This window comes from Canis aureus, chromosome 14, assembly GCF_053574225.1.
Source record: "Canis aureus isolate CA01 chromosome 14, VMU_Caureus_v.1.0, whole genome shotgun sequence".
NCBI classification, from domain to species: domain Eukaryota; kingdom Metazoa; phylum Chordata; class Mammalia; order Carnivora; family Canidae; genus Canis; species Canis aureus.
Window position 1 is genome coordinate 52384541 of NC_135624.1, and position 27188 is coordinate 52411728.

General features: G+C 41.2%; 1 protein-coding gene and 1 long non-coding RNA gene across 3 annotated transcripts; one reads left to right on the forward strand and one right to left on the reverse strand.

Moving 5' to 3' along the window:
* Nucleotides 1-1922: 1922 nt before the first annotated feature.
* On the reverse strand, nt 1923-14307 carry SPINK2 (serine peptidase inhibitor Kazal type 2). Its single transcript, XM_077848137.1, has 4 exons — nt 14150-14307; nt 13216-13268; nt 4379-4488; nt 1923-2250 (listed from the first exon to the last, which is right to left on the reverse strand). The coding sequence occupies exons 1-4, from the start codon at nt 14223-14225 to the stop codon at nt 2205-2207; spliced, it is 285 nt and encodes a 94-aa protein (XP_077704263.1). The 5' UTR covers nt 14226-14307; the 3' UTR covers nt 1923-2204.
* Nucleotides 14308-14709: 402 nt separating this feature from the next.
* On the forward strand, nt 14710-26893 carry LOC144282951 (uncharacterized). Of its 2 annotated transcripts, none has more exons than XR_013351356.1 (4): nt 14710-14944; nt 25756-25988; nt 26282-26363; nt 26705-26893. It is a non-coding gene; the product is annotated as an uncharacterized LOC144282951 (long non-coding RNA). The 2 variants fall into 2 exon arrangements; XR_013351357.1 differs by having other exon boundaries at nt 25756-25917.
* The last annotated feature ends 295 nt before the right edge of the window (nt 26894-27188 follow it).

The window sequence follows — 27188 nt, forward strand, 5'->3', positions numbered from 1 at the left end:
TCGCACAGGAGGTGAAGCAAGCCTAAGAATGAAGCTGCTTATGCCAAAATAAACAGAGATGAGACATGAAGAGATGGGAAGTCCTGATGCATTAGAGTCCCCAGTTGCCTCTGAGGCAAATAAATAATAAATGTAGCCTCGGAGGCTAATGCTACCCCCGCTCTTCTGCAAATATGACTCAATGGGCCAATTAACTCCCTCGTTCGCTAAGGCTGTTTGAGTTGGGATTCTTCCAGTTTCAACCAAGAGAATCCTAAAAAACAATCCAAATATAGATCAATAGAGGCTGGATACCTTATAGCACAATAATAAAATACTATATAGCTTTTGAAAAGAATAATCTTCATTGACATTAAAAATCTAGTATAAGGAGAAAAGCAAGTTTAGGACAGGATTTTGTGTGTGTGTGTTTCTATGTGTCTGTATGATTTGATAGACACACACATAGTTAGGGAGAGTGAAAAGGATACTGTGTTCCAGAAGGTTAATACAGGTTACCTCTAGGCTAGTATGGGCATGACTTCCACTTTTTTTTTTTTTTTTGACTTCCACTTTTTAAATATCCTTGTGCATTTCTTAATTTTCCAGAGTACATACTACTTTAATAAAACTAAAATCTTAAGCCAAAAATAACTACAGAACATTATTATAGCCCGTTTATTCTATACAACTTCCCACTTTATTACCTCTATTCCATGTAAGAAACAGAGGACTGGGAATTTGGAGACCCAGGCATCTAGGCCAGACTTTCAATGTGTTCTATTACTTGGGCCTCAGTTTCTTTCTCTCTAAGAGGGGTACCTGAAATAACAGCAGCTGATATTTCAGTGGTTTCTACGTCCAAGCACTGTGCTAAGCAGTTTCCTCTCAACAGTTCCATGAGTTGAGCACTATCCCATTTTCCATATAAAAAAAATCAAAGCACAACTGCTAGAATCGGAATTCCAACTCAGGTTTTGCTGACCTCAAAAGCCATATTCTTTCCACTACACACTTTCTCAGCCACCTCTTGCCTCATGGCTAATGGTTTCCTAGAAGCTAGTCCTCACCCAGGATTTGATTCAAAATCCTCTACCTGAAAGCCTGAAAGCATCATTTTAAAGTAATCCCCCATCACTTTTATTATTGCTAATGTTTATTCTTAGTTATATCAAACTTGAAAACAGGATGTTGCAACCTCAGTACTACTGATATTTTGGACTGAAAAAATTCTTGTTGAGAGCTGACCTGGGCACTGTAGGATGTTTGGCAACATCCCTGGTGTCTACCCACTAGATATCAGTAGCACCTACCCTTCAACTGTGACAACAAAACACCAGACATATTGCTGGATGTCCCCTGGGGGAAAATCGCCCTGGAGTTGAGAACCACTGCTCTTAAAAGGAAGAAAAAGGGCATCCCAGGTGGCTCAGTGGTTTAGCGCCGCCATCAGCCTAGGACTTGATCCTGGAGACCTGGGATCGAGTCCCACGTCAGGCTCCCTGCATGGAGCCTGTTTCTCCCTCTGCCTGTGTCTCTGCCTCTGTGTGTGTGTGTGTGTGTGTGTGTGTGTCTCATGAATAAATAAATAAAATCTTTAAAAATAAATAAATAAAAGGAGCCAAATACCTGCACGAACCCTGAGAGGAAACTACTGAAAGAAGACATTGAATCTAGTAAATATTTCAACCTGCATGATTCTTTGACTTTACTGGCTCAGGCTAAAATCAGCTCCAAGTATTTCATGGTTATGTGCTCTGTGCAGAACACTGTCCCCGTTACATTAACTCTGTAAGATTTGGAAGAAGGAGGAAGTAGAATAAATCTTGCCCTCTCAACGAAGACTCCACTTTGCCCTAATGAAATTCACCTTTGCCTGAAAGGAAAAGAGCCACCAGGAGGCTGCGGAGTAAGAATGGGTATTCAAGAGAGAACAGCAATACTTGAATACAATGCTGTTTTTATTCCAGCTAAATAAAGCAATACACAAGGCACCTGGGCATTAAGCTTAACTCAAGGGGTAAAAGCCAAGAAACAAGGATTTTTTGTGTTTGTTTTAATTATCAGTCACTGCACTTAGCTCTCTTCCATACCTCCTTTCAGAAAATGTGGGCTAACAAATCCCATGCAAAAGAACATAGGAAAGAGAAAAAGGGAAAATGGAATTCATCTAGCATATACTGTTGAAGGTGGTTTCTCCGAATTCTCTTCTATGGACTGCTCCATCAACACGGTCCACTCCGGATTATTTTAATGTCACGCCCATCTTCCCTGCAAATTGAACAACCATAAAGACACATTTATTACCTCCCATACCGAAACTGTCCCACTCTTTGTACCAAAAAGACCCATGTTGTTATACGTTGGATTCCTTCTAAGGTGATGCTAACTTAAACATTTTTAAAGCTACATCTGGTTAAAAAATGAGTGTAAAAGCCCCAAGTTGGCCACTTTTTTCTAACCCTAGGGTATAGGGCGCTAACCTCAAAAACGCATACTGAGAAGACCTAGTAACTCACTAAAGACTGACACCAGGGGCAGCCAGGGTGGCTCAGCAGTTTAGCGCTGCCTTCGGCCTGGGGCCTGATCCTGGAGTCCCGGGATCAAGTCCCATGTGGCCTCCCTGCATGGAGCCTGTTTCTCCCTCTGCCTGTGTCTTTGCCTCTCTCTCTTTCTGCGTCTCTCATGAATAAATAAATAAAACCTTAAAAAAAAAAAAAAAAGACTGACACCAGAGAATGAACCCCCAAAATACAAATCAGCATCCCTTGTCATAAGGTGCTATTTTGTATGTGATTCCTACTCACAGTTGACATTAAGCTAAGTTAGAGGAAGACAAGATGGAGTCTCAGTGGTCAATGTGAACTCCTATAATTAATTGTTGGTCAATGTCTGATGCAGACTTAGAGTGTGCCCATATCTGTAACCAACAGATAAGTAACTTGTTTGAAAACATCTATGGTAAGACCAAGTGGATGGAGCTGATGCGGCAAAAATGTTTGGATACAACTGTTACCCTCAACCAAGCAGATCCTTAAATGAAGAAGCTGTCCGGCAGACATTTTAAGGCCAATCAACCACCCAGGCTATAGGTGTAAGTTTGCTGTGCCAGGACAGATGCTGCTGGAGGCTGTCAGCACAGAGTGGCGTGACAGAAATCAAGGCCAAAGCTTGTCACTGGAGAGGTGCCTCACTGCTTGCTTTGTGATGCCTCCTTCCTGGATCCTCTTCAGAGTGGTTCATTAATCCCCTCCGCTAGCTTTCTTGTGTGACTAACTTGTATGATAAAGTTTGCAATAAACTGAGTAATTCATGAATTTAATATTGGCACTACATGGTTATTTGAAATGCATCTTAACCCTGTGATTCACCCTGCTTCATACCTATAGGAGTCACATCACCTGTGAGTGACATGAAGGGCATCAAGCATAACATACATTGCTTAACATTCTACTAGGTGGAATGATTAAGACCTATGTCCCAGTTCATATTGCAGGGGATACAGGTTACTTGCACATGCCCTCTGAATTTAAAAGACGATTCAAGAGGCACCTGGCTGGCTCAGTCAGTGGAACATGCAACTCTTTGATCTCAGGGTCATAAGTTCAAGAACCACATTGGGTGTGGGGCCTATTTAAAAAACCATTTTTTAAAAATATGAGTAAAAATAAAGGAAAGATGAATATGTCACAGAGTTTAAGAATTAAATATACTCTTAATTTGGGGAAACTGCCCATCCGTGGAGAGTAACATAACCTGGTTATCTGGTCTATACTTGGCTACTCACAAATGTCATTCTCTAACTTTGACCTGGGAAATGCACTGAATGAGTCTGCCTTTTTATTTATTTATTTTTTTAAGATTTATTTATTCATGAGAGACACAGACTGAGAGAGAGAGGCAGAGACACAGGCAGAGGGAGAAGCAGGCTCCCTGCAGGAAGCCCAATGTGGGACTCGATCCTGGATCCCGGGATCACAACCTGAGCCGAAGGCAAGCATCCAACTGCTGAGCCACCCAGGCGTCCCCGATTCTGCCTTTTTAAATGTCAGTCTGAAAACAGAACTATTATGTCACATTTGATTCTTACATCCAAGAAAAGAATTGCTACTTCCTAAGTAATCAAAAATCAAGAAAAGGGATCCCTGGGTGGCGCAGCGGTTTGGCGCCTGCCTTTGGCCCAGGGCGCGATCCTGGAGACCCGGGATCGAATCCCACATCAGGCTCCCGGTGCATGGAGCCTGCTTCTCCCTCTGCCTGTGTCTCTGCCTCTCTCTCTCTCTCTCTCTCTCTCTCTCTCCCTCTGTGACTATCATAAATAAATAAAAATTTAAAAAAAAAAAAATCAAGAAAAGGACTAAGGAAAACTTGACCAGTCTATACTATAAAACTATGTTACCTGATTTTCATGCACAGAGTACACTCATTGGGGTAAGTGGACATGTCGCTTCCACACACAGGGCTAAAGTCTCTGGGACATCCTGGTAATTTATACTGATTGCAGTTTGGCTAGAAAAGAGAAAGAAAAACAGAAATTACAAAACTGAGACATTCTCATCACAAAATAGCTGAGGGTAAGACAAAGTCCCAAGTCTCCTAGATTTCCTAGGAACATCCTACAAAAATAGTTCTATTTCCCACACACAAGAAAGATTTTTTTAAAAAGATTTTATTTATTCATTCATGAGAGACACACAGAGAGAGGCAGAAACACAGGCAGAGGAAGAAACAGGCTCCATGCAGGGAGCCCGATGTGGGACTCGATCCTGAGTCTACAGGATCATGCCCTGGGCTGAAGGCAGTGCTAAACCACCAGGCCACCGGGGCTGCCCAAAAAAGATTTTTTAATGCAAAAATCAGGTGCAATATTGAAGCAATGGTTTAATACCTACTATGTAAGAAAAGGACCTCGGTCTGGTTATTTTTATTTATTTATTTTTATCTTTTTTTAGAGGACCCTGAGGGAAAGGGAGGGAGAAAATATTTCAACCACACTCCATGCCCAGTGCAGAGCCCGATGCAGGATCTGACCTGACAACCCTGAGATCATGACCTGAGCCAAAATCAAAAGTCAGACACCGAACTGACTAAGCTACCCAGGCACCCCAGTCTGGCTGATTTTTAAACGAAAGTCCAAGACACACCATCATACCCACTTTGTAATTTGTACTTTACTACTAACTCCAAATGAATGTTGTTACATTCCATCTTAATTAATCCCTTGGCATAATGTCAAGATAAACTCAGGAATCTAATCTTTTAGTCTGGACCTTTAAGATACTGGCATTTAACCAACAGCACCAAAGAAAACAGCAGGTTCAGAATTAGACCTTCCTTAGGGGTTGTTATGGATTGAATTATACCCATTCAAAAAGTGATTAAGTTAAAGTTGTAAACACCAGAACCTCAGAATGTGACGTTATTGGAAACAGGGTCTTTATATAAGAAATTAAGTTGAAATGAGGTCCGTAGAATGGACCCTAATCCAATATGACTGGTGTCCTTATAAAAAGGGAAAATTTGGACATAGAGTTAAAACAGAGGGAAGATCATGAGAAGACAAAGTGAATGCCATTTACAAGCAAAAAAACATCTGGGACTCCCAGAACCCGGGAGATAGGCATGGAACAGATTCTCCCTCACAGCCCTTAAGAGGAACCAATTCTACCAACACCTTGATTTAGGACTTCTAGCCTCCAGAACTGTGGGACATTCAATTTATGTTGTTCAACTCCTCCAGTTTGTGGAACTTTAGTACAGCAGCCCTAAGAAACTGACATGGCATCATGGAACTCAACCCTGTGATTAGATGGATTTGAGGCTAGACAAATGATATATCTTTCTCACAGCTGCTAATCTCCAGCAGGGCCAGGACTAGATGTGGTCACAGCGATCAGAACATGGTGTGCAGTCTCACTTTAACAAAGGTCAAATATATGGTCCACTACATTTCTATTTTATAGACATATGTTTATATATATATGTATATATACTTGTTTTAGTAAATGGTAATCACTTTTTTCACTTCAGAATAAAAGAAGTCATCCTGGTTTAGCACTCTGAATAAAGGCAGTGCATTTTTCTATTGATATTATCTGGATTTATAAAGACCTAAGCAGGGATGGCCATGGATTAAAATCTAAAGTAAAAGAGGTTTTGTTGACCCTTCCCATTCTCTCATTTAGCCCTCATTCAGGAGCCTGATATGCTGCCCAAAGCTCATTAAGATGATGCCTTGTGAGGCTGCTCTCACAGGCAGAGTGGATGCCCTCTTATCCAATGAGATTGGGACAAGTGGTAGTTGGTCGTATAGTTGATAAAATCAATTAAAGCAAGGAAACAATAACTGTATGTGCATATATATATACACATACACATGTATATATACACACATATATGTATATATATACCCTAAACATTTTATCATAAAACACATAGATGAAAAACAAAATTTCCAATTTTTGGATATAAGACACATAGGGCCACCTGTAATGCTACTATAATATAATTTTCCTTGTAGCTAAGGATATACATGGAATTACTGTGCAGTAGCTTCTGGGAATGTCCTTTAAGAGAAAGCAGTTACTTGTCCTTTGTTTCCCTCAATTTTTTTCTCTGTCCATTCCTCCATCCTGCTTCTGGGTGCATGGAGCTCTAATCTCTATCTTATACATCAGGAGGATAAAGGGCACATTCTAGGATGGCAGCACTGTGTGCTCCTATTTTGTCTCTTGTTACTTGCAGCTGAATCTAATCCTGATACAAGAGATCTTTCCTTTGAATGTTTCAACTTCAGCTGACCCTTGAACAACATGTATTTAAATGTATTTTGTCTCCCTTGGGATTTTAATAACATTTTATTTTCTCTAACTTACAAAAATACCAAGTTAAGAATGTAACACATACAAAATGTGTATTAATCAACTCTCTCTCTTTTTTTTTTTTTTTTAATAGAGAGAGAGATAGAGAGGACGAGAGACAGAGGAATGGGGTAGGGGCAGAGGAAGAGAGAGAATCTTAAGCAGGCTCCCCACTGAGTGTCGAACCCAATGACCCAATGAGGGGCTCAATCTCGTGAGCCTGAAATCATAACCTGAGCCAAAATAAAGTCAGGAAGCTTAACCAACTAGGTCACCTAGGTGCCCCTAATCAAGTCTTTATTAGTAAGGCCTCTGGTCAACAGTAGGCTATTAGCAGTTACATTTTGGAGTCAAAAGTTATACTTAGAATTTTGACTATTGAAGGGGGGGGCGGCCGGCATCCCCATCCCCATATTGTTCAAGAGTCAACTATAATTAGGAGTTCTGTGTGCTATCACTGCAAAAATGATACCCATAATAAGTACACACAAGTACACACTGTTTTCCTTTCTTTAATACATGATTACTCAACCACAGTTTATATTTTGGACCAGATAATTCTTTGGAGTGGGAGGCTGGACTATATGTTGTAGGATGTTCTCTATCCACTAGATGCCGGTATCAACTCCTCAATCATGATGATCAAAATAACAGTCTAAATGTCTGCTGGAGGGCAAAACTGCCCCCAGCTGAGAACCACTATTTTAAAATACAGTGAGAATTTAAGGAGTGCCTGACTGCCTCAGTCGGTAGAGCATGCAACTCTTGATCTTGGGGTTGTAGATTTAAGCTCCATGCTAGTTGTAGAAATTTCTTAAAAATAAAATCTTAAAAAAAAATACTGTGAGAATTTAAAACAATGTAATATACAATTTTTAAAAATCTTGTTACAATTATTTACAGTTGTTTCACCTACAACTAACTCGACAGCAACTTTTTTTTAACAATATGTCTTTTACCAAGTCTTTCAAAAGCATTCAATTCAGTCATCATATAATCTATGACTTTATTTCTTTATACTCATGTTTTTATTGTCCTTACATTTTTAGTTAAAATGAGACTGGTAACTGCCACAACAGGCTTGTGAACACACACACACTTTAAGTCTTGGTAAGAATATAACTCTACTGATGGGAAGTAGTCTACTGGTATACAAATAAGAGGGTAGTCTACCTACAACCAGGAAATGGTCATTATGCTGTGGCAATTGTTCAGAGAGAAGGAAGAGGGTCATTTGTGAGTTGCTTAAGCGGAAGGTGTTCAGTGAGTGTTTAGTGTTAACAACTAGCCCCAGTGGACCCACACAGGGCTGCCTGAGCATGTCACCTCAGAAGCGTGTTAAAAACACTGATTTACTGCCATTTGCAATGACATGGATGAAGCTGGAGAGTATTGTGCTGAGCAAAAGAAGTCAGAGAAAGACAAATACTGTATGATTTCACTCATACGTGGAATTTAAGAAACAAAACAAACAAGCAAAGGAAAGACAAAACAAAACTGAGAGGGAGGCAAACCAAGAAACAGACTCTTAACTACAGAGAACAAACTGATGGTTACCAGAGAGGAGGTTGGGGCTGGCGGCGGGAGGGGGGGGGTGCGTGGGGGGTGCGGCTAGTGGGAAAAGGTGGCTGTGAAGTAGATGAAGTAGATGATGAGGATTAAGGAGTGCGTTTGTGGTGATGAGCACCGGGTGTTGTATGGAAGTGCTGAATCACTATATTGTCCACCTGAAACTAATATTACACTGTAAACTAAATGGATTAAATAAAACTTAAAAAAAAAAAAGAAAAGAAAACACTGATTTGGGACCTCATGCCAGATTCAATTTGCATCTCCAGGGTTAGAATCCATGTGTCTAGAGGCCCCTGAATTCTGATTCAGCTATGACTGGTCTTAGGAACTGCTGTTCCCAATCATCTTGACATCCAATCCACTTAGACTACATTTGGAAGATACAGGGAATACACTGAGATACACAATTTGGCACACAATTTCAGGGAGCTCCTGCTCTACACCTTTCCTGCCTCCCTTTTTTTAACTAAAACATATCTTGCCTATGCCCACTATCTGACTAGATAAACAACTAATTAAAATCAATCTATTTAGCCTGAAGGTCTTAGGGTTTTTTATATTCAACAGAAGCTTTCAAATGCTTTCATCTCAAAGAATGACTAACATATGAATTTTGAGGAGCACTAACAGGCTGGTAAGGAAGTTTTGTTTGTTGTGTTTTGTTTTTTAAGCAGAAGATCTTTGATGTCTCTCAGATCCCCAAGGTATCTAGCCAGCTGGAAGACAATGTTGGTATTCCAGTCTGTTTCCAGTCTCATTCTCTTGATTTCAAAGTTAACTTTGGCTATCCACCATTTAACTTCATTAAATTTAGGCCACTCACTTCCTGGATTTTCTGAGTGGAAACATGAGGCTTTACGAATAAATACTTTTCACTTTTATCAATGAGGTCAAATAATTTCATTAATAAATTATGCCTCCACCAACCCTTAGTTTTATTCAGTTACCCAAATTTATGACAGAAGAAAAACAATTCAGAATAGGTTCACCATCAGGGGAGGCTCTAAATTACATGCCACGACATGCCAACTTTAGAAGAGAGTTTATATCCATGGCAGACTGCTCCTCAGAGCTTTAGAAGACACTCTCATTCTGGAAGAGGGCCATCTCGCATTTTTACTTATTTCTTAGAATCAATATTTGTAGAAGGATGTGATATGCTTTTAAGTAATTGTCAGAGCTTTATACTCTGAATATTTTCTTTTGAAAAATTCAATAAATGAATAAGATTTGAAGAGAGGTGTTAGAGGGAGTCTGCTTCCTCTTTCTCCTCTCCCCACACCATGTACTCTCTTTCTCTCTAAAATGAATAAATAAACCTTAAAAAAAAAAAAAAAAACAGTGTGGCACTAGCTTAGGGATAGAAGAGCATAAGCTATGGGAAGACAGTGGAAGGTACAGGTAGAAAGATTGGCTGCAGTAAGGACACTGTTGACACTGGGAAGTCTCTATGTTCTGCATAGGGACATGCTGTACTTAGAACTGAAGTTGTTTTGTTTTTTTTTTGAAGATTTTATTTATTCATGAAAAACACAGAGAGAAAGAGGCAGAGACACAGGAAAGGGAAAAGCAGGCTCCATGTGGGAAGCCTGATGCGGGACTTGATCCCAGAATCTCGGGATCATGCCCTGAGCCAAAGGCAGACGGTCAACCACTGAGCCACCCAGGCATCCCTAGAGCTGAAGTTTTGAAAGGAATTGTGGCAGCAGTGTGTAGCAGGGGTCAGGAAGTGGAGATAATAAAGAGTTCAGGAAAATTGCATAGGGGGCCACTATGCTAGCCTAGGTAAGAGGTAATGGGGACCCTAAACCAGAGCAGTGGCAACAGAACTGGGGAAGAAAACAAAAATCTCTTGAGTAATTCATTCTTTTAATAATCCTGTACAAACTGAGCAGAGTCCTGTAGCATTTGCCTCCTGAGAGTGAGTGCCTTTTTAAATTTTGCACCCTAGCAGGATGCCTAGGCAACTCAGCAGTTGGGCGCCTGTCTTCGGCTCAGGGCATGATCCTGGAGTCCCAGGCTCGAGTCCCACATCAGGCCCCCTGTATGGGACCTGCTTCTCCCTCTGCCTATGTCTCTGCCTCTCTCTGTGTCTCTCATGAATAAGTAATATTTCTTTTTAATTTGCACCCTAGAAAAAGAAAAAAAATTTGCACCCTAGGCACCCAACTCACCTTACCCTAATCCCAGCCTTGAGATGGAGGTGGGGTTATTCCCATTTTCTTTTTTTTTATTTTTTTAAGATTTTATTTATTTATTCATGAAAGACACACAGAGAGAGGTAGAGAGAAAGCCAGAGACGCAGGGAGCCCCACGTGGGACTCGATCCCGGGTCTCGAGGATCATGCCCTGGGCTGAAGGCAGCACTAAACCGCTGAGCCACCCAGGCTGCCCGTTATTACCATTTTCTGAGAGAAAATCAAACCACCCAAAAATGGAGTCATCTGATAAAAATGTATTATTGGGGTCTGCTAAGAGCTGAAGATTAGACACCAAATAACAAATAAGACATCATACTTGATCACAGGAGTATACAGTTTACTGAAAGGAGACAAACAGGCAATTACAATTCAATGCGATGATGAGATAGCATTTACTGTTGAAGGAAACCAGAATATGTCACCCCAAAAATATGACTCTTTGACATAAAATATATTTTGAGCTAAAGGCAATTAAGAAGTAGCAATCCCAAAAAAAGTGCTCTGTATTCTCCCCTTTTCTGCCCAAAGGCAGAATATAGTTTCTCCTTTACTGAAGACAACTCTAGACTCCACCCAAGGTGGCCCCAGAGGAACCTGCAAACAAACCTTACTCCGTAGTTTCTTTCCATATATTTACCTTCCTATAGTATCCCACCCTTGGAAGCCTAAAACCATTTTACTTTGTCCTGTCAGGTCTCTAGAAATTTGTTCTATATAAGTCAAAGTTCTAAACCACCTCTTTGAGTTATTCATCTCTGAATGCTTCCATGTGTGTATGTGTGATGCACTTATTAATAAACTTGCTTGTTTTTTTTCTTGTTAAACTGTCTTGTGTTCAAGAGGCCCCAGTTGAGAACTTAGAAGTGTAAAGCTTTTAAATCTTCCCTACGGCAGCACTGGTGGCTTACAGGTTTAGTGCCGCCTTTGGCCCAGGGCATGATCCTGGAGACCCGGGATCGAGTCCCACATCGGGCTCCCCGCATGGAGCCTGCTTCTCCCTCTGCCTGTGTCTCTACCTCTCTCTCTCTCTGTCTCTCTGTCTCTCATGAATAAATAAAATCTTAAATAAATAAGTAAATCTTCCCTACACTGTCATGTGATGATGATAATGATGATGATGATGCACTATAGGTTGAATGGAAACAAAGAAAAAGTGCATCTATATCTCCTTTGGAGTTAGAAAATGGGATGAGAAGGTTTCCTGGAAGAGGTCTACTCTGAATACTCAAAGTTACTTAACCCCTTGAGGTCAATATCCCTATACATAAAATAATATCTTACAAGGTCACTATGAGGACTGAGAGACTGAATATACATACGGACAATGTAAGATCATTTATTAAAATTGAACTCTGGAGGACCTGAGTAGCTTAGTCAGTTAAGCGTCTGACTCTTGATTTTGGCTCAGGTCATCATTTTGGGGTCACAAGATCGAGTCCCACCATAGGGTCCATGCTGGGCTTAAGATTCTTTCTATCCCTCTGCACCCCACTCCCCTACCACTTATGTGTTTTTTCTCTCTCTTTCTAATACACACACACACACACACACACACACACATATGTATATAAAAAACTCTGGGGATCCCTGGGTGGCGCAGTGGTTTGGCGCCTGCCTTTGGCCCAGGGCGCGATCCTGGAGACCCGGGATCGAATCCCACATTGGGCTCCCGGTGCATGGAGCCTGCTTCTCCCTCTGCCTGTGTCTCTGCCTCTCTCTCTCTCTCTCTGTGTGACTATCATAAATAAATTAAAAAAAAAAAACTCTGACCCACAACCTACAGCAGCCTACCCAGGAAACCAATTCATTATTTAGAAATAACCAACCCAGGAAGCCAGTCTAGTATAAGTCAGACTTGTAAGAAGTCAGACAGCTATCTTTAATGACAATCCAGGAAGCCAAACAATAACCTACATAACAACTAGCCCAAAATGGCCAGGATTTGATTGATACTGACAAGTTCACTAATGTTTTTCCCCACTTCTAACTTAGCACCAACCAGAGAAAGCCAAATATGCACATCTTACCCTTCACATAGGATGTCTGCTTCTAGTTAGCCCACCTTCTAGTTAGCTTCCCCAGGCCAACAGCCTCCAATCAGGGCACACCTGAAACCCTCCCTTCTTCCCACTATAGCGCTTTCTCTCTCCTCTGCCAGCCTTTGAGTTTCCACCAAAACACAAAAGATGTGTGGCTGAATCCTGTGCTACACATCAAGCTCTGAAATCTTGCTTTTGCTTGTTTTCATTTAGTTGGTCTTCATTTGCTTCCACAGACTTATTTAGATAATGTTCATAAAATGTCTAGTACAAGACATAACCATTAGACCAAGGACTTTTTGAGTCATCAAAGAAACTATTAAAGGAAACAAAGTGCTGAGGCCTTCAAGGACTGAGCTATTTCTGGCCAAAATTTACAATTTTGATCTGCATCAAAAGGCCTGCCTTAGAATCTGATTTCTAAAGAGGCAGTCAACAGTTTCAAAAGTGGCAGGTTAGGGGAAAACAAAACAAAACAAAACAAACCTGGCAGGTCAGACCTGAAAACTAGCCCCAACCCGAACCCTATGGGAGTGGAAATAATACAAGTGGGCTCCTACTTACTGTTCTGTATTCTGAAGGTTGACCAAACTCAGAGCTCAAAGAGTCCAAAGAGGCTGTGAGAAGAAGACAGACATCTTAAAGTATATGATTAAGGTCAATTCTTATTCATAAGGGGCTTTTAAAATCCAGCTTATGCTTTATCCTGGCCACAACCTCTCCCTTCCTCTCAGACACCTCGCTTCTTGGAACAGCCCCCATCACCCACACCCCCAAAGAAGGGTAATAAGTTGTTTTCTGGCACCTCTCCTGGCAGGCACACATAAGGAATATTTGGTACGGATTCTGGAACTGACCACCCTAACACATTGGCTTGAAAAAGCATTTCGGAGCCATGAAATAAAAGAGAAGTAACTCTTACTAATTCACCAGATTCTCCTCTGTGGCTCAGGGTAACAGACGCAAAACTGAACATTAGGTGCTACCATTTTAATTCCATTTTCAAACAGGTGTCAAGTCTGGCTGGACTTAAAGCCCCTTTCTCATAAGCCTCAGTGTGCCTGATGCACTTGGCATTCACAATCCCTAATTCCTGTTCATTTCCTGCAGAGGTTCAGTGAGGGCCCCCGTGTCCACACACACACACACACACACACACACACACACACACAAATTCTAATAATCTTGGGCTCCAGAAAATCTTCAAGGGAGAGAGACAGCAGATAGCTGGGTGTCACTAAGAAGAGGCCCGGAGCCAAGGCCAAGCAAGAAGGAAAGAGCGGCGCTGGCCCCAGGGCCATCCCCCAGCCCTGCACCCCCAGCCCTGCACCCCCCCCGCTCGAGCCCCTAGACGCGCACAGGCCAGGCTGCGGGGAACCGCCAGTAACGGGTGCGCCGAGGGCCGCGGGACCGGGGGGCTGGGAGCCCCGGGCCAGACCCACTTTCGGATACTCCGCCCGCAGCCGTGCCGGCCGACCAGACCCGCGGGGAGGGCTACCTGCCACGTCCCGGGCCAGGAGCAGCAGCACCAAGCTCACCGCCCCGAGCGCCAGGCTCCCTCCGCGGCCCGCCATCCGAACCCTGCTCGGGGCGCCCAGGTCCGAGCGGCCGCGGGCTGGCGGGGGGCGGGGACGGGGCGGGGCTACAGGGGCGGGGCTACGGGGGCGGGGCTACGGGGCGGGACTACAGGGGGCGTGGTTACAAGGGGGCGGGGCTACAGTGGGGGCTACGTGGGGCGTGGTTACGGGGAGTGGTTACAAGGGGCGGGGCTACAGGGAGTTGCTATGGGGCGGGGCTACGTGGGGCGTAGTTACGGGGCGGGGCTACAGTGGGCGGGGCTACGGGCGGGGCTGCGGGGGCGGGGCTACAGGGAGCGGGGAGTACTGGGCGTGGTTACAAGGGGGCGGGGCTACAGTGGGGGGCTACGTGGGGCGTGGTTACGGGGAGTGGTTGCAAGGGGCGGGGCTACAGGGCGTTGCTATGGGGCGGGGCTACGTGGGGCGTAGTTACGGGGCGGGGCTACAGTGGGCGGGGCTACGGGGCTGGGCTGCGGGGGCGGGGCTACAGGGGCGGTGCTAGCCCCCCACCTCGCCATCCTTCTCCTCCTAAAGCGGGTATCATAACTAATTAAGGAGAGACACCGAGACCCAGGCAGAGGGAGAACCAGGCTCCATGCAGGGAGCCGGATGCGGGACTCGATCCCGGGTCTCCAGGATCAGGCCCTGGGCTGAAGGCGGCGCTAAACTGCTGAGCCCCCCCGCCCCGGGCTGCCCTCGTATGAGTATTAAATGAGGTAAGGACCTACATGTGTTCAGACATGGTACAACTCAATACATTTTAGTCCCTTTCTATTTTTTCCATGTTGACATTTGTAAAGGGGGCAGTTCTTGTGCTCCCAGACAAGTGGTCCTCTGCTCTGATTTCCAGTCACATTGGTTCATTGTGCTGTCACAGAGCCATTGCAGCCTGTAGGCAGTAGCTTTGTTTCTCTTACCTGCCTATCCCTAGTGCCTAGCACCATGCCTGACACAAGCTCAGTACATGTTTGCTGCATAGATGAATCCTGAAACGTTAAACTGACATCACAGCAAGTAGACCCAAAACAGACACAGGATCCAGGAAACAAGAGTTCAAACCCAAGAGAGGGTTGTTAGGGTAGATCTTAATGCAGTGTGACTGGTGTCCTTACAAGAAGAGGAGATTAGGACACAAAACGGAGGGATAACCTTGTGAGGACCCAGAAGACAGCCATCTGCAGTCCAAGGAGAATAGCTGAGAGGAAAGCAAACCTGCCAACACTTTGATCTTGGACTTCCACCTTCAAGAAAAATGTATTTCTAGGGACCCCTGGGTGGCTCAGCAGTTGAACCTCTGCCTTTGGCCCAGGGCGTGATCCTAGAGTCCTGGGATCGAGTCCCACATCTGGCTCCCTGCATGGAGCCTGCTTCCCCCTCTGCCTGTGTCTCTGCCTTTCTCTGTGTGTCTCTCATGAATAAATAAATAAAATCTTTAAAAACAAAAAAGAGGGATCCCTGGGTGGCGCAGCGGTTTGGCGCCTGCCTTTGGCCCAGGGCGCGATCCTGGAGACCCGGGATCGAATCCCACGTCGGGCTCCCGGTGCATGGAGCCTGCTTCTCCCTCTGCCTGTGTCTCTGCCTCTCTCTCTCTCTGTGACTATCATAAATAAATAAAAATTTAAAAAATTAAAAAAAATAAATAAAAAAAATAAAAACAAAAAAGAAAATGTATTTCTATTATTTATGCCACTCAATCTGTGGTACTTTGTTACAGCAGCCCTAGCAAACCAGTACATGTATGTGATAAAATAAATTATATGCATGTATCATTTTGTATCAAAAGGTTTCATTTTAAGAAATTGAACAAAAGAAAGGTTACTCTGAAAGAAACACATTCATGCACTCTAACAATAACTCATATAGTATTGGAGAATAATATTGATTTACTGATTCTTTTCTCCCTAGACAAGCACCCTCTGAGATATTTACTAATTCTGAACACTAATTTTGGTAACAGTTCAGCAAATCTTTTTTTTAAGATTTTATTTATTTATTCAGAGAGACAGAGAGAGAGAGAGAGGCAGAGACATAGACAGAGAGAGAAGCAGGCTCCATGCAGGGAGCCTGACGTGGGACTCGATCCCGGGACTCCCGGATCACACCCTGGGCGGAAGGCAGGTGCTAAACCACTGAGCCACCCAGGGATCCCCAGTTCAGCAAATCTTGATGAGAAGTTTGGAGAAGAGAACTAATGTTGCCAAAGAGGCACAACAAGTTAGTGAATTGGCAGACCTTTTTTTTTTTTTCCTGCCTTGTATGCCTATGTGTCAAATGTTGATCCCGTGAAATATTCCCTGTATCATTCAGGATCCAGTCTGGAGAAAACACAAGCCTCACTAGGAATTCTCCCAAAGAGAATTTTTTTAAAGATGTTTATTTATTTATTCATGAGAGACACAGAAAGAGAGGCAGAGACATAGGCAGAGGGAGAAACATGCTCCCAATGGGAAGCCCAACGTGGGACTCAATCCCAGGACCCTGGGATCACGCCCTGAACCAAAGGCAGATGCTCAACCACTGAACCACCCGGGTGTCCCTCCCAAAGAATTTAACATAAGGGATTGGCCAGGCCGGTATTGGAAAACTAAAAAAAAAAAAAAAAAAGCAGTAAGGGACCAGTGCGGTAATACACAAATATGGTAACTCCAAGCCATAGGTATCAGCCCTAGGTCTGGAGGAAAAGAAGTTGTGGGACACGCCTGGGTGGCTCAGCGGTTAAGCATCTACCTTTGGCTCAGGGTATGATCCTGGAGACCCGGGATCGAGTCCCATGTCAGGCTCCCTGCATGGAGCCTGCTTCTCCCTCTGCCTGTGTCTCTGCCTCTCTCTCTCTGTGTGTGTCTCTCATGAATAAATAAATAAAATCTTAAAAAAAAAAATAAAAGAAGAGGTTGAGATTATCTAGAAATTTGGAGGAGAGTTGCTAGAAAGCTGAGATTTAGACCTCTGAGTGGGGATGTTGCATGCCTAGTGCTGATGGTTCTGAGGGAGCGCAGTGAGGCCGTCTGAGGTGTGTGACAAAGCCAGAGACTGGAAGCAGCTGCCACAGCCAGTGAAGGGACATTGCAGGGACAGGACTGCTGAAAGAAATAGCCAGAATGCAGAATCAAGTCCCTCCTCTGTCCTGCCGTGTAGGGTCCCCCAACACATCCAATTGGAAACTTCAGTAAGCCAGCTGGCAAGGCAGAAATGAATTCTAGCCTCGCTGAGTCTGGCAGGGAGGTTTCAGAGCTGACATACAATAATCTAATGACTGGCATGGTCACATATCCCACCCTTTGATTTTAGTAACCTCAAGTACTGGGATGAGAAGACAATATACAGTTTTAAACTCCATCCGGCACCATGCGTGGCTGAGTTCTGACTAGTGTCATGTTTGAGGCTGGAGGGTAAATTTGGAATATATGTTAATATATTTCTGAGTCACCTAATGTAAATTCTTTGAATAAAGTCCATGAGTTGAAGATGGCTTATTTTGCCAAAGGCATTCATCAAGGAGTATATATGTTATATATATTATACACACATACTTTCTCAACCTTGTTAGATTCCTATTACCAAATAACAAACACTTGCTTATAAACATCTTTGTCTATGATGTTTCAGGAAAACAATCCAAAATCTGAGCATAGACTTAGGAACAATACTTAGAGTTGTGTTAGGAACTGCAGCTTCAAAAAGAAAAGCCTCAAGACAGATTTGTCATAAATTTATGTGGGTGGACACTGCTGCCTTCATATTATTTTGTTCCAAACTGTTGATATTGGGATCCCTGGGTGGCTCAGTGGTTTGATGCCTGCCTTTGGCCCAGGGCGTGTTCCTGGAGTCCCGGGATCGAGTCCCGCGTCGGGCTCCCTGCATGGAGCCTGCTTCTCCCTCTGCCTGTGTCTCTGCCTCTGTGTGTGTGTGTGTCTATCATGAATAAATAAATAAAATCTTTAAAAAAAAACTGTTGATATTACACCTTAGAAATATTTCCATATAGTTTTTCTCAGCATTTGTCAGCCCAGAACAAGAGTCAACACTTTTTGTAAAGAGCCAAAGAGTAAATACTTTAGATTTTGTGGATCAGGGGCACCTGGGTGGCTCAGCAGTTGAGCATCTGCCTTCAACTCAGATCATGATCCTGAGGTCCTGGGATCAAGTCCCTCATCGGGCTCCCCACAGGGAGCCTGCTTCTCCCTCTGCCTATGTCTCTGCCTCTCTGTGTGTCTCTCATGAATAAATAAATAAAATCTTAAAAAAAAAAGATTTTGTGGATCAGTCTGTCACAACTAGTCCACACTGTGATATAGTACAAAAGCAGACAGACCATATTTCAAAGAAAGGGCATGGCTGTGTTTCAGTAAAATATGGATTTAAATGTAAAATGTGTACCTTTTAGATTTTAAATTACATCAAAAAGAATTTTAAAAGCACTAAAAGCATAAAATATGTAGGAATAAATTTAATCAAGAAAGTAAAAGACCAGTACTCTGAAAAGTGTAAAACATTGACAAAAGAAACTGAAGATGACACAAAGAAATGGAATGATAAAAAAAAAAAAAAAAGAAATGGAATGATATTCTATACTCATTGATTGGAAGTTCATATTGTTAAAACACTACAATCTTCCAGTTATAAAATAAAAAAGACACAAGGATATAATGTACAGCACAGGGGATTAAGTCAATAATATTATAACAACTTTGTATTGTGACAGATGGTAACCAGTCTTATTGTGGTTACCATTTTTTATAAAGTTTTTTTCAAGTTTATTTATTTATAATCTCTACACCTAATATGGGGCTTGAACTTACAACCTAGAGATCAAGAGTTGCACATTCCACTGACTGAGCCAGCCAGGCACCCCTTGTGGTGACCATTTTTGAATGTGTATATATATATATATATATATCCATTCAGTATGTTGTACACCTTAAACTAATACAATATTGTATGTAATTATTCTTCAAAAGAGAAAAAAAATCCTCAAAGAAAGATTTTAGAGGAAAACATTGGAGAAAATCTTTAGGATCTAGGGAAAGTGTTCTTAGACTTGAGGCTAAGAGCATGATTTATAAAAAGAAAAATTGGTAAATTGGTCCTCATCAAAATTAAAAACCTTTGCTCTGTAAAAGACCTTGTAATGAGGGGGCACCTGGGTGGCTCAGGTGGTTAAGTGTCTGACTTCAACTTAGGTCATGATTTCAGGATCCTGAGATTGAGCCCTCACTTCTGGCTTCCCGCTCAGCCAGGAGTGTGCTTGTCCCTCTGCCCCTCCTCTCTTCTGCTTGTACTCTCTCTCTCAAATAAATAAATAAAATCTGAAAGAAAAAAAAAAGACCTTGTAATGAGGATGAAAAGACAAATACAGACTGGGAGGAAATATTTGCGAACCACATGTGCAACAAAGGACTTGTATCTAGAATATATAAGGAGATCTCAAAACTCCAGAGTAAAACAAAACAAAACACAGAAACAAACAAAAAACCAAACCCACCTGATTAGAAAACAAATTTATGAGCAGACATTATACTAGAGAGGATATACAGATGCCAACACATGAAAAGATATTCAATATCATTAGCCATTAGGGAAATGCAAATCACAATGAAATACCAATACACATTTGTCAGGATGGCTAAAATAAAAACATCAAATGCTGTCAAGGTGGTGGAGAAACTGAATCATTCATTGTTGGCAGGAACGTCAAACAGTACAATCACTCTGGAATACAGTTTGGTAGTTTCTTAAAAAAAAAAAAAACCTAAGCGTGCAAATACCATATGACCTGGAGATTGTACTCTTGGGCATTTCTCCCACAGAACTGAAAATTTATGTTTACACAAAAGCCTGAACATGAATGTTCATAGCAGCTTTATTTGTAATAGCCAAAACCTGGAAACAACCTAAATATCCTTCATCAAGTGAACAATTAAGCTATGGTAATTCATACCAGAGTTCTACTCCACAGTAAATATGAATCAATAATTGATTCATGCAACAATGTGAGTGGATCTCAAGGGCACTATGATGCGTTAAAGAAAAGAAACCCAATTTCAAAAAGCTAGAAAGCAGAGAAATAATAGCCGAAACTGAGACTTTACTGAAAACATTTTTGCTAGCTCATTACATATGGTTCTCAGAATTTTAACTAATCAGTAACTTTAAATTATATTAATTTGGGAAGAATTCTCAAAAAGTATTTATGACTCTTATCACAAAGAAATTTTTAGAGCCCTCTTTGAAATATTGGTGGGTAACCTCCAGGGTCATAACTTGCAAGTTAAAAAAATTTTTTTAAATGGTTATTTTTGAATGAAACCATACACACTATCCAGAAGGATATATGATTCTAGAAATGTCATTCATTTTATTCATTCATCCATTCCACAAATATTTCAAAATGCTATCTATGCACTGTCCCAGGAACCAGATTAGCAGCGAACAACACCTACTAAAAATCCCTGCCCTCAAGAGGCAGGGATTAATTCTAATATCTAGTGATATTACTATGATAAAAGGCCTTTAAGAAAACACCTGTTCAAGTAATGGTAACCATCAATGTATAACCCACTCCTAATTGATTACACAAGACCTACAGATCAGAGGATGTTTTATAAAAATTAGGCAGTATAGTAAATCGAGCCATATAAATCCCAAAAATACATGTTGTCACTCCTAGGCTTGTCTTAATCCAGCATGTTATCAAATCTCATCTAAATAGAAATTGCAGGGTGTCTGGCTGGGTCAGTTGGTAAAGCATGAGGCTCTTGATCCTGGGGTTGTGAGTTCAAGCCCCATGATAGGTGTAGAGATTACTAAAAATAAAATTTTTTTGTTTTTTTTTTTAAGAAATTATTGAAGTAACAGAGGCACTGTGGAAACTTTAACTGGGTCCTCTGAATCAAAGCCAAATCTTTCTGGGGTTTGGAAAACATAGTTTCTTTTCCTAAAAATTGTTATTAATGTGAACAAATAATGTTTATTCTTCTTATTTAAATGAGAATATTTTCTAAATTCCTCAGTTTTAATTTCTAATATAATTAAATATTGATAGATATAACAGGAAATACTCTTTGAGATCTTCAGTAATTTTCAAGAGTATTAAAATTTGGTCTGGGACTCCCAAGACCAAAATATTTGAAATCAACTGCCATATGAAATAGATGTTATAGCCATTTTATGGTTAGTGTAGTGGGGCTCAAAGAAGGTCAGGAAGAGATCTTTTAAAAGACAAACCTAATTCTATCTTGTTTTCCTTTCCACTCAGCTCTGTGGTGTAGATCTTCACTTCATCCTCTGAAACGAACATATTCTATGATATTAAGTTTAGCAGCTCAACATGTTCCTTATTATCTCTGTCACCAAGTTTAAACTTTTAAGAAAAGGGGCACCTGGGCTGAGCGTCTGCTTTTGGCTCAGGGTCATGATCCTGGGGTCCTGAGATCAAGTCCTAAATCAGGCTCCCCACAGGGAGCCTGCTTCTCCCTATGCCTATGTCTCTGCCTTTCTCTGAGTGTCTCTCATAAATAAATAAAATCTTTTTAAAAATAAATAAATAAATAAACTTTTAAGAAAAAGTATTGAAAACTTGCAAATAGGGCAAAATATTATTATGTGCCTTTTCAGAGTCACACTAGAGTATTGTCTAAGAAGCTTGAGTGGGGCTCATCAGACTCTACATCTTATTTGTCCTGTTATTTACTGGTGATGGGGCCTAGAGTCTATTAGATATTAACTGTGGAAGATAAGTGGCAAACGATATTGCTGGGTAGAAAAGGTAACTCCAAATGTTACTGTTTTATTGCTCTGATGATAGAAAGCAGTATTGTTTACATGTGGTTTTGCAGTCTTATTCCAAAGTTCTTTTTTCCCCACAGACCATATATTTACTAGTCTCTTCCATTCTCCTTTGAACTGGTTTACTGTCCTGCTGGTTCCCTCACTAATGGGTTAAGTAAGAAGGATAAATAAGAGGCCCATTTGCCCAGCAGATGGAGAAGGAGGTGCTTCTGATTTGGGAAGACCAGCATGTACAATGGCCAGCGTGACGTCTTTAGAGAAATCCAAGAGTTTAGTTTGCGTCTGCAGCAAATCTAGGGTGAGGCCCATGATGCTGCACTTCCACAAGTGCAGTTGAAACTGATGCTGCTGGACCATGGACCATACCTTGAGTAACAAGGGAGTAGGCCAGAGCATAAGTGCATGTAGAAATGTCCAGAAGTGAAAATGGAACCTGACAGAGGTGAATGTGGAATTAGAACAGAGTCCCTAGTCAAAATCATCTTTCTTTCTTTTTCTTTCTTTCTTTCTTTCTTTCTTTCTTTCTTTCTTTCTTTCTTTCTTTCTTTCTTTCTTTCTTTTTCTTTCTTTCTTTCTTTTTCTTTCTTCTTTCTTTCCTTTCCTTTTATTTTCTTTTTTACAATCTATATATCAAACAAAATGATTCCTAAGCCCAGGCAGGTAGTTCACTCATTTGAAATACTATATGTGATCACTACATTCCAGTATAATCACAGATGTGAGACTAGGTCTGGTAAGTAATTTCAAGAAAACTATCCTCTATTTGTTTTCCCTCAGCGCCATCTTTAGTTGAGCCAAGCTGTATTTGGTGGTGTCTATGGCCATCTAGTGGGCATGAATTGACATAACTAGTGCCTCATAGTAGTTTCCAAAGGGCTCTCACTTTATTTTCACAATAACCTATGAGGTAGATACTGTTTTTCCAATTAGTTTTTTTTTAATTAATATTGAGCTAACTATGAGCCAAGCACTATACATGAATGATCTTATTAATTCCCCACGTAAAAAAACAAAATTCAGGGACGCCTGGGTGGCTCAGTGGTTGGGCATCTGCCTTCTTCTCAGGTCATGATCCTGGAGTCCTGGGGTCACATCGGGCTCCCTGCATGGAGCCTGCTTCTCCCTCTGCCTATGTCTCTGCCTCTGTGTGTGTGTGTCTCTCATGAATAAATAAAATCTTAAAAATAAATAAATAGATAAAATTCAATGGAGTAAATTTGAAGATCTAACTGGCTTATTGAGTCATGATCCAGTTGCATCCCATCTTGCAAGAAGAGGGAAGCCCTGAGGAGTTGTACAAAATGGAAGGTTTTTATAGGAAGGGGGTGGTGCGCTGAGTTAGTAGCAACTGGATTGTTCCAGACAAGGTCATCTTCCCCTAAGGTAAAGGGCTAGGGCCTTACCACGCAGATCGCCTCATCTTCCCTTGCAGAAGTGGGTGGAAAATAGAGAGGGTCTGTGTGACAGGTTACTGTGTGGGTGCTGATCAGAAAAGTTTTGACTGACAAGACCACATTTCTGGGGGAGGTTGAAACTACAATTAAATTAGGTAGCAAGCTTCAGTTTGGTGACTTAGCCTGACAAAAATGACTCAGCTTTGGGCCTGTGGCTTTCTTTTTTTATTTATTTTTTTTTTTTGTGGCTTTCTTTTTTAACACCCATAACAATCCTATGTGATACTACACCTGTGTTATTATTCCCATTTATAGATGAAGAAGCTGAGGCTTAGCGATGATGAAAAACATACCCATACTCCAATAGCTAATAAATAGGATCACCAAGTTTCAAACCAGAGGAGTCACATGTCACTAACACCAACCATCATCTTCACTTTTTTCCTCCTCTTCTTCTTCTTCTTCTTCTTCTTCTTCTTCTTCTTCTTCTTCTTCTTCTTCTTCTTCTTCTTCTTTTCCTCAAAACATTGTCATTATGTGCCAGGCATTTTCCTAAATCCTTTACAGGTATTACATAATTTAATCCTTACAACAATTCCTATAAGTGACGTATAATTATTATTCCCATTTTATAGATGAGAAAATCAAGGCACAAGGAGTTAAGCAAGTTATCCAAAGTCATCAATAGTGAATAGCATAGCCAGAATTGGAGCCTAGGGAATTATTTTATTTTATTTTAAAGATTTTATTTCCACGTAATCTCTATACCCAATGTGGGGCCCGAAATCACAACCTTGAGATCAAGAGTTGCATACTCTTCCTCTGACTGAGCCAGCCAGGTGCCCTGGGAATTTTTTTATTTCAAAATTTTATATAATTAAAGTTAAATGTGCTTCTCTGACATCTATGAAATGAATCTTTTATTCCTCCATCTCTTTTTTTTCCCCAGGTTTATTGAGATATAATTGATGCAAAACATTATATAAGTTTAAGGCATAGAATGTGATAATTTGATACATAGATACTAAGACATGATTACTGCCATAAAGTTAGCTAACACATCCGTCACCTCATATAACTACAAGGTTTTTGTGCAGTGAGAACATTTAAGAATTACTCTTAGCAACTTTCTAGTGCTTTTTTTTTTTAAAGATTTATGTACTTGTTTTAAGTGAGAGTGAGCAAGCATGAGCAGGAGAGGCAGAGGGAGAGAGAATCTCAAGCAGACTTTGTGCTAAATGCAGAGCCCAACAGAAGGCTCAGTCTCACAACTCTGAGATCATGAACCTGAGATCATGACCTGAGCCAAAACCAAGGGTCAGCTACTTAACCAGCTGTCCTACCCAAGCTCCCCACAACTTTCCAGTATTTTAATATATCGTTAACTACAGTCACCATGCTGAATATCAGATTCCCCACAACTTGTCATCTTAAAACTAGAGGTTTGACCTTTTTTCCCTTTCTTCCACATCAGAGCTGCTGGCAACCACTATTCTATTCTCCATTTCTGTGAGTCTGGCTTTTTTTAGATTCCACATATAAGTGAGATTGTACAGTATTTGTCTTTCTCTGTCTGAATTATTTCACTTAACATAATGCCCTCAAGGGAACCCAAAGAATTTTATTCCAGAGCCCATTCTCTTAACCAGTAAACAATTTAAGAAATACAAGTTAATTTGGTTCTCCTTGTTACAAAATTCATGCATACTTAGAAAAGCAGAAAGAAAAAAAATCACTGAAAATTCTAGCTCCCAAACATAATCACAATTAACACTTAGTGCTTCACTAAGTGAAGCATTTCACTTACGGCTTCACTCCTAGCCATAGTACTAAGCTACTTTGTTTTAAATACAGTTGTGATGATACTACAAGAACTATTTTGTGTTCTGTTTCTTTTATTTAACATCATAATAGGCATTTCCAATATCCCCAAACCCATAGGTATTATTGTTAAAGGGTCCTTTATTATTGTTATAATTTGCAGTGCCTACTATGGGTTGGGTACTGGTGTGAGGAATTTCTGTGTATTTAATCTTCACAAAAACTCCATAGTACAGAGACTATTATAAGTCCTCTTTTATCTTTTTAATAAGATTTTATTTATTTATTCATGAGAGACACAGAGAGAGAAAGGCAGAGACATGGCCGGAGGGAGAAGCAGACTCTCTGCAGGGACTCAATCCCAGGACCCCAGGATCAGGACCTGAGCCGAAAGCAGACGCTCAACCACTGAGCCACCCAGGTGCCCCTATAAGCCCTCTTTTATTTTATTATTTTTTAAGATTTATTTATTTATTTATTTATTTATTTATTTATTTATTTATTTATTTATTTATTTATTATAGACATAGAGAGTGAGAGGCAGAGACACAGGAGGAGGGAGAAGCAGGTTCCATGCCAGGAGCCCGACGTGGGACTCGATCCCTGGGCCAAAGGCAGGTGCTAAACTGCTGAGCCACCCAGGGATCCCCTAAGCCCTCTTTTAGATGAAGAAACAGGCACAGCTGGTAAGTGACAGAGCTACAATTTGAACCTAGGAAGCTTGCCTCCAGAGTCTGCCATCATATAAGTGTGGAAAGTAAGTTTTTAAATTGCTTACATCTTGGGACCCTGGGTGGCTCAGTGGTTTAGCGCCTGTCTTTGGCCCAGGGCGCCATCCTGGAGTCCCGGGATCGAGTCCTATGTCGGGCTTCCTGCATGGAGCCTGCTTCTCCCTCTTCCTATGTCTCTGTGTCTTTCATGAATAAATAAATAAAAGTTTTAAAAAATAAATAAATTGCTTACATCTGATATGTTAACTAACTGGATTTTAAATTAAAATTCTATTTATATATTTATTTACTTTAAAATATTTTATTTATTTTTTAATAGTGGGATAGTGAATATTACTCCCTGCTAACATGATGAGGAAAGGAAGTGCAGAGAGGGAAATTTGCCCAAGATCATGAAGCTGGTAAGTGCTGAAGTTAGATTCATATGCAAATTTTTTCACTTTAAACCCTAAGTTCTTATATTCATGCTAAACTCTACAGCTGCTTTGCCTAATACTGTAGCCATTAGTCATGTGGCTATTGAGTATTTAAAATGTTGTGGGGTGAATCCAGGTGTGCCGTGAAAGTAAAATATACTCCAATTTCAACCACTTACTGTGAAAGAAGCATAAAAAATTGCAATAATTTTTATATGTGCTACATATTGAAGTTGTAACAGTGTGGATATACTGAGTTAAATGTATGATTACAATTGATTTCATTTGTTTCTCTTTAGTTTTAAAGATGTATTTATTTATTTTAGGGGGAAGGGCAGAGGGAAAGGGAGAGAAAGAGTTCCAAGCAGACTCCACACTGAGCGGAGAGCCCCACACGGAGCTCTACTCCATGACCTGAGCCCCCATCAAGAGGCAGATGCTTAACCAACTGTGTCACCCAGGTGCCCCTTCTCTCCACCTTTTAAATGTAATAACTAGACATATTAAATTACACATGTGGCCCACACTGTATTTCCATTAGCCAGTGCTGCTACAGACCAGCAGTCCTTCAGTTTAATGTGCAAATGAGTCACTTGGTAAAAATGCAGATTCTGATGCAGGAAGCCCAAGGTAGGAGCTAAGATTCTGCATTTCTCACAAGCTCTCAATAATGCCAATGTTGGGGGTCAATGTGGAGCACCTTTGGGAGCAATGCTCTACAGGGAAGGGAGGGAGGCAGAGACCAGTGTTAGATGCCTTGGCAACACCTGTGTTTATGAGGCAGTGGATAAAAATTAAGAGACTCTGAAG

Coding starts and splice junctions, on each gene's coding strand:
- SPINK2 (XM_077848137.1), bottom strand. CDS start 14,225: ATGGCGGGCCGCGGAGGGAGCCTGGCGCTCGGGGCGGTGAGCTTGGTG. Junction 4,489..13,215: donor AACCTTCAGAATACAGAACA/GTAAGTAGGAGC, acceptor TCTCTTTTCTAG/CCAAACTGCAATCAGTATAA. Junction 2,251..4,378: donor ACTCTGTGCATGAAAATCAG/GTAACATAGTTT, acceptor TTCAATTTGCAG/GGAAGATGGGCGTGACATTA.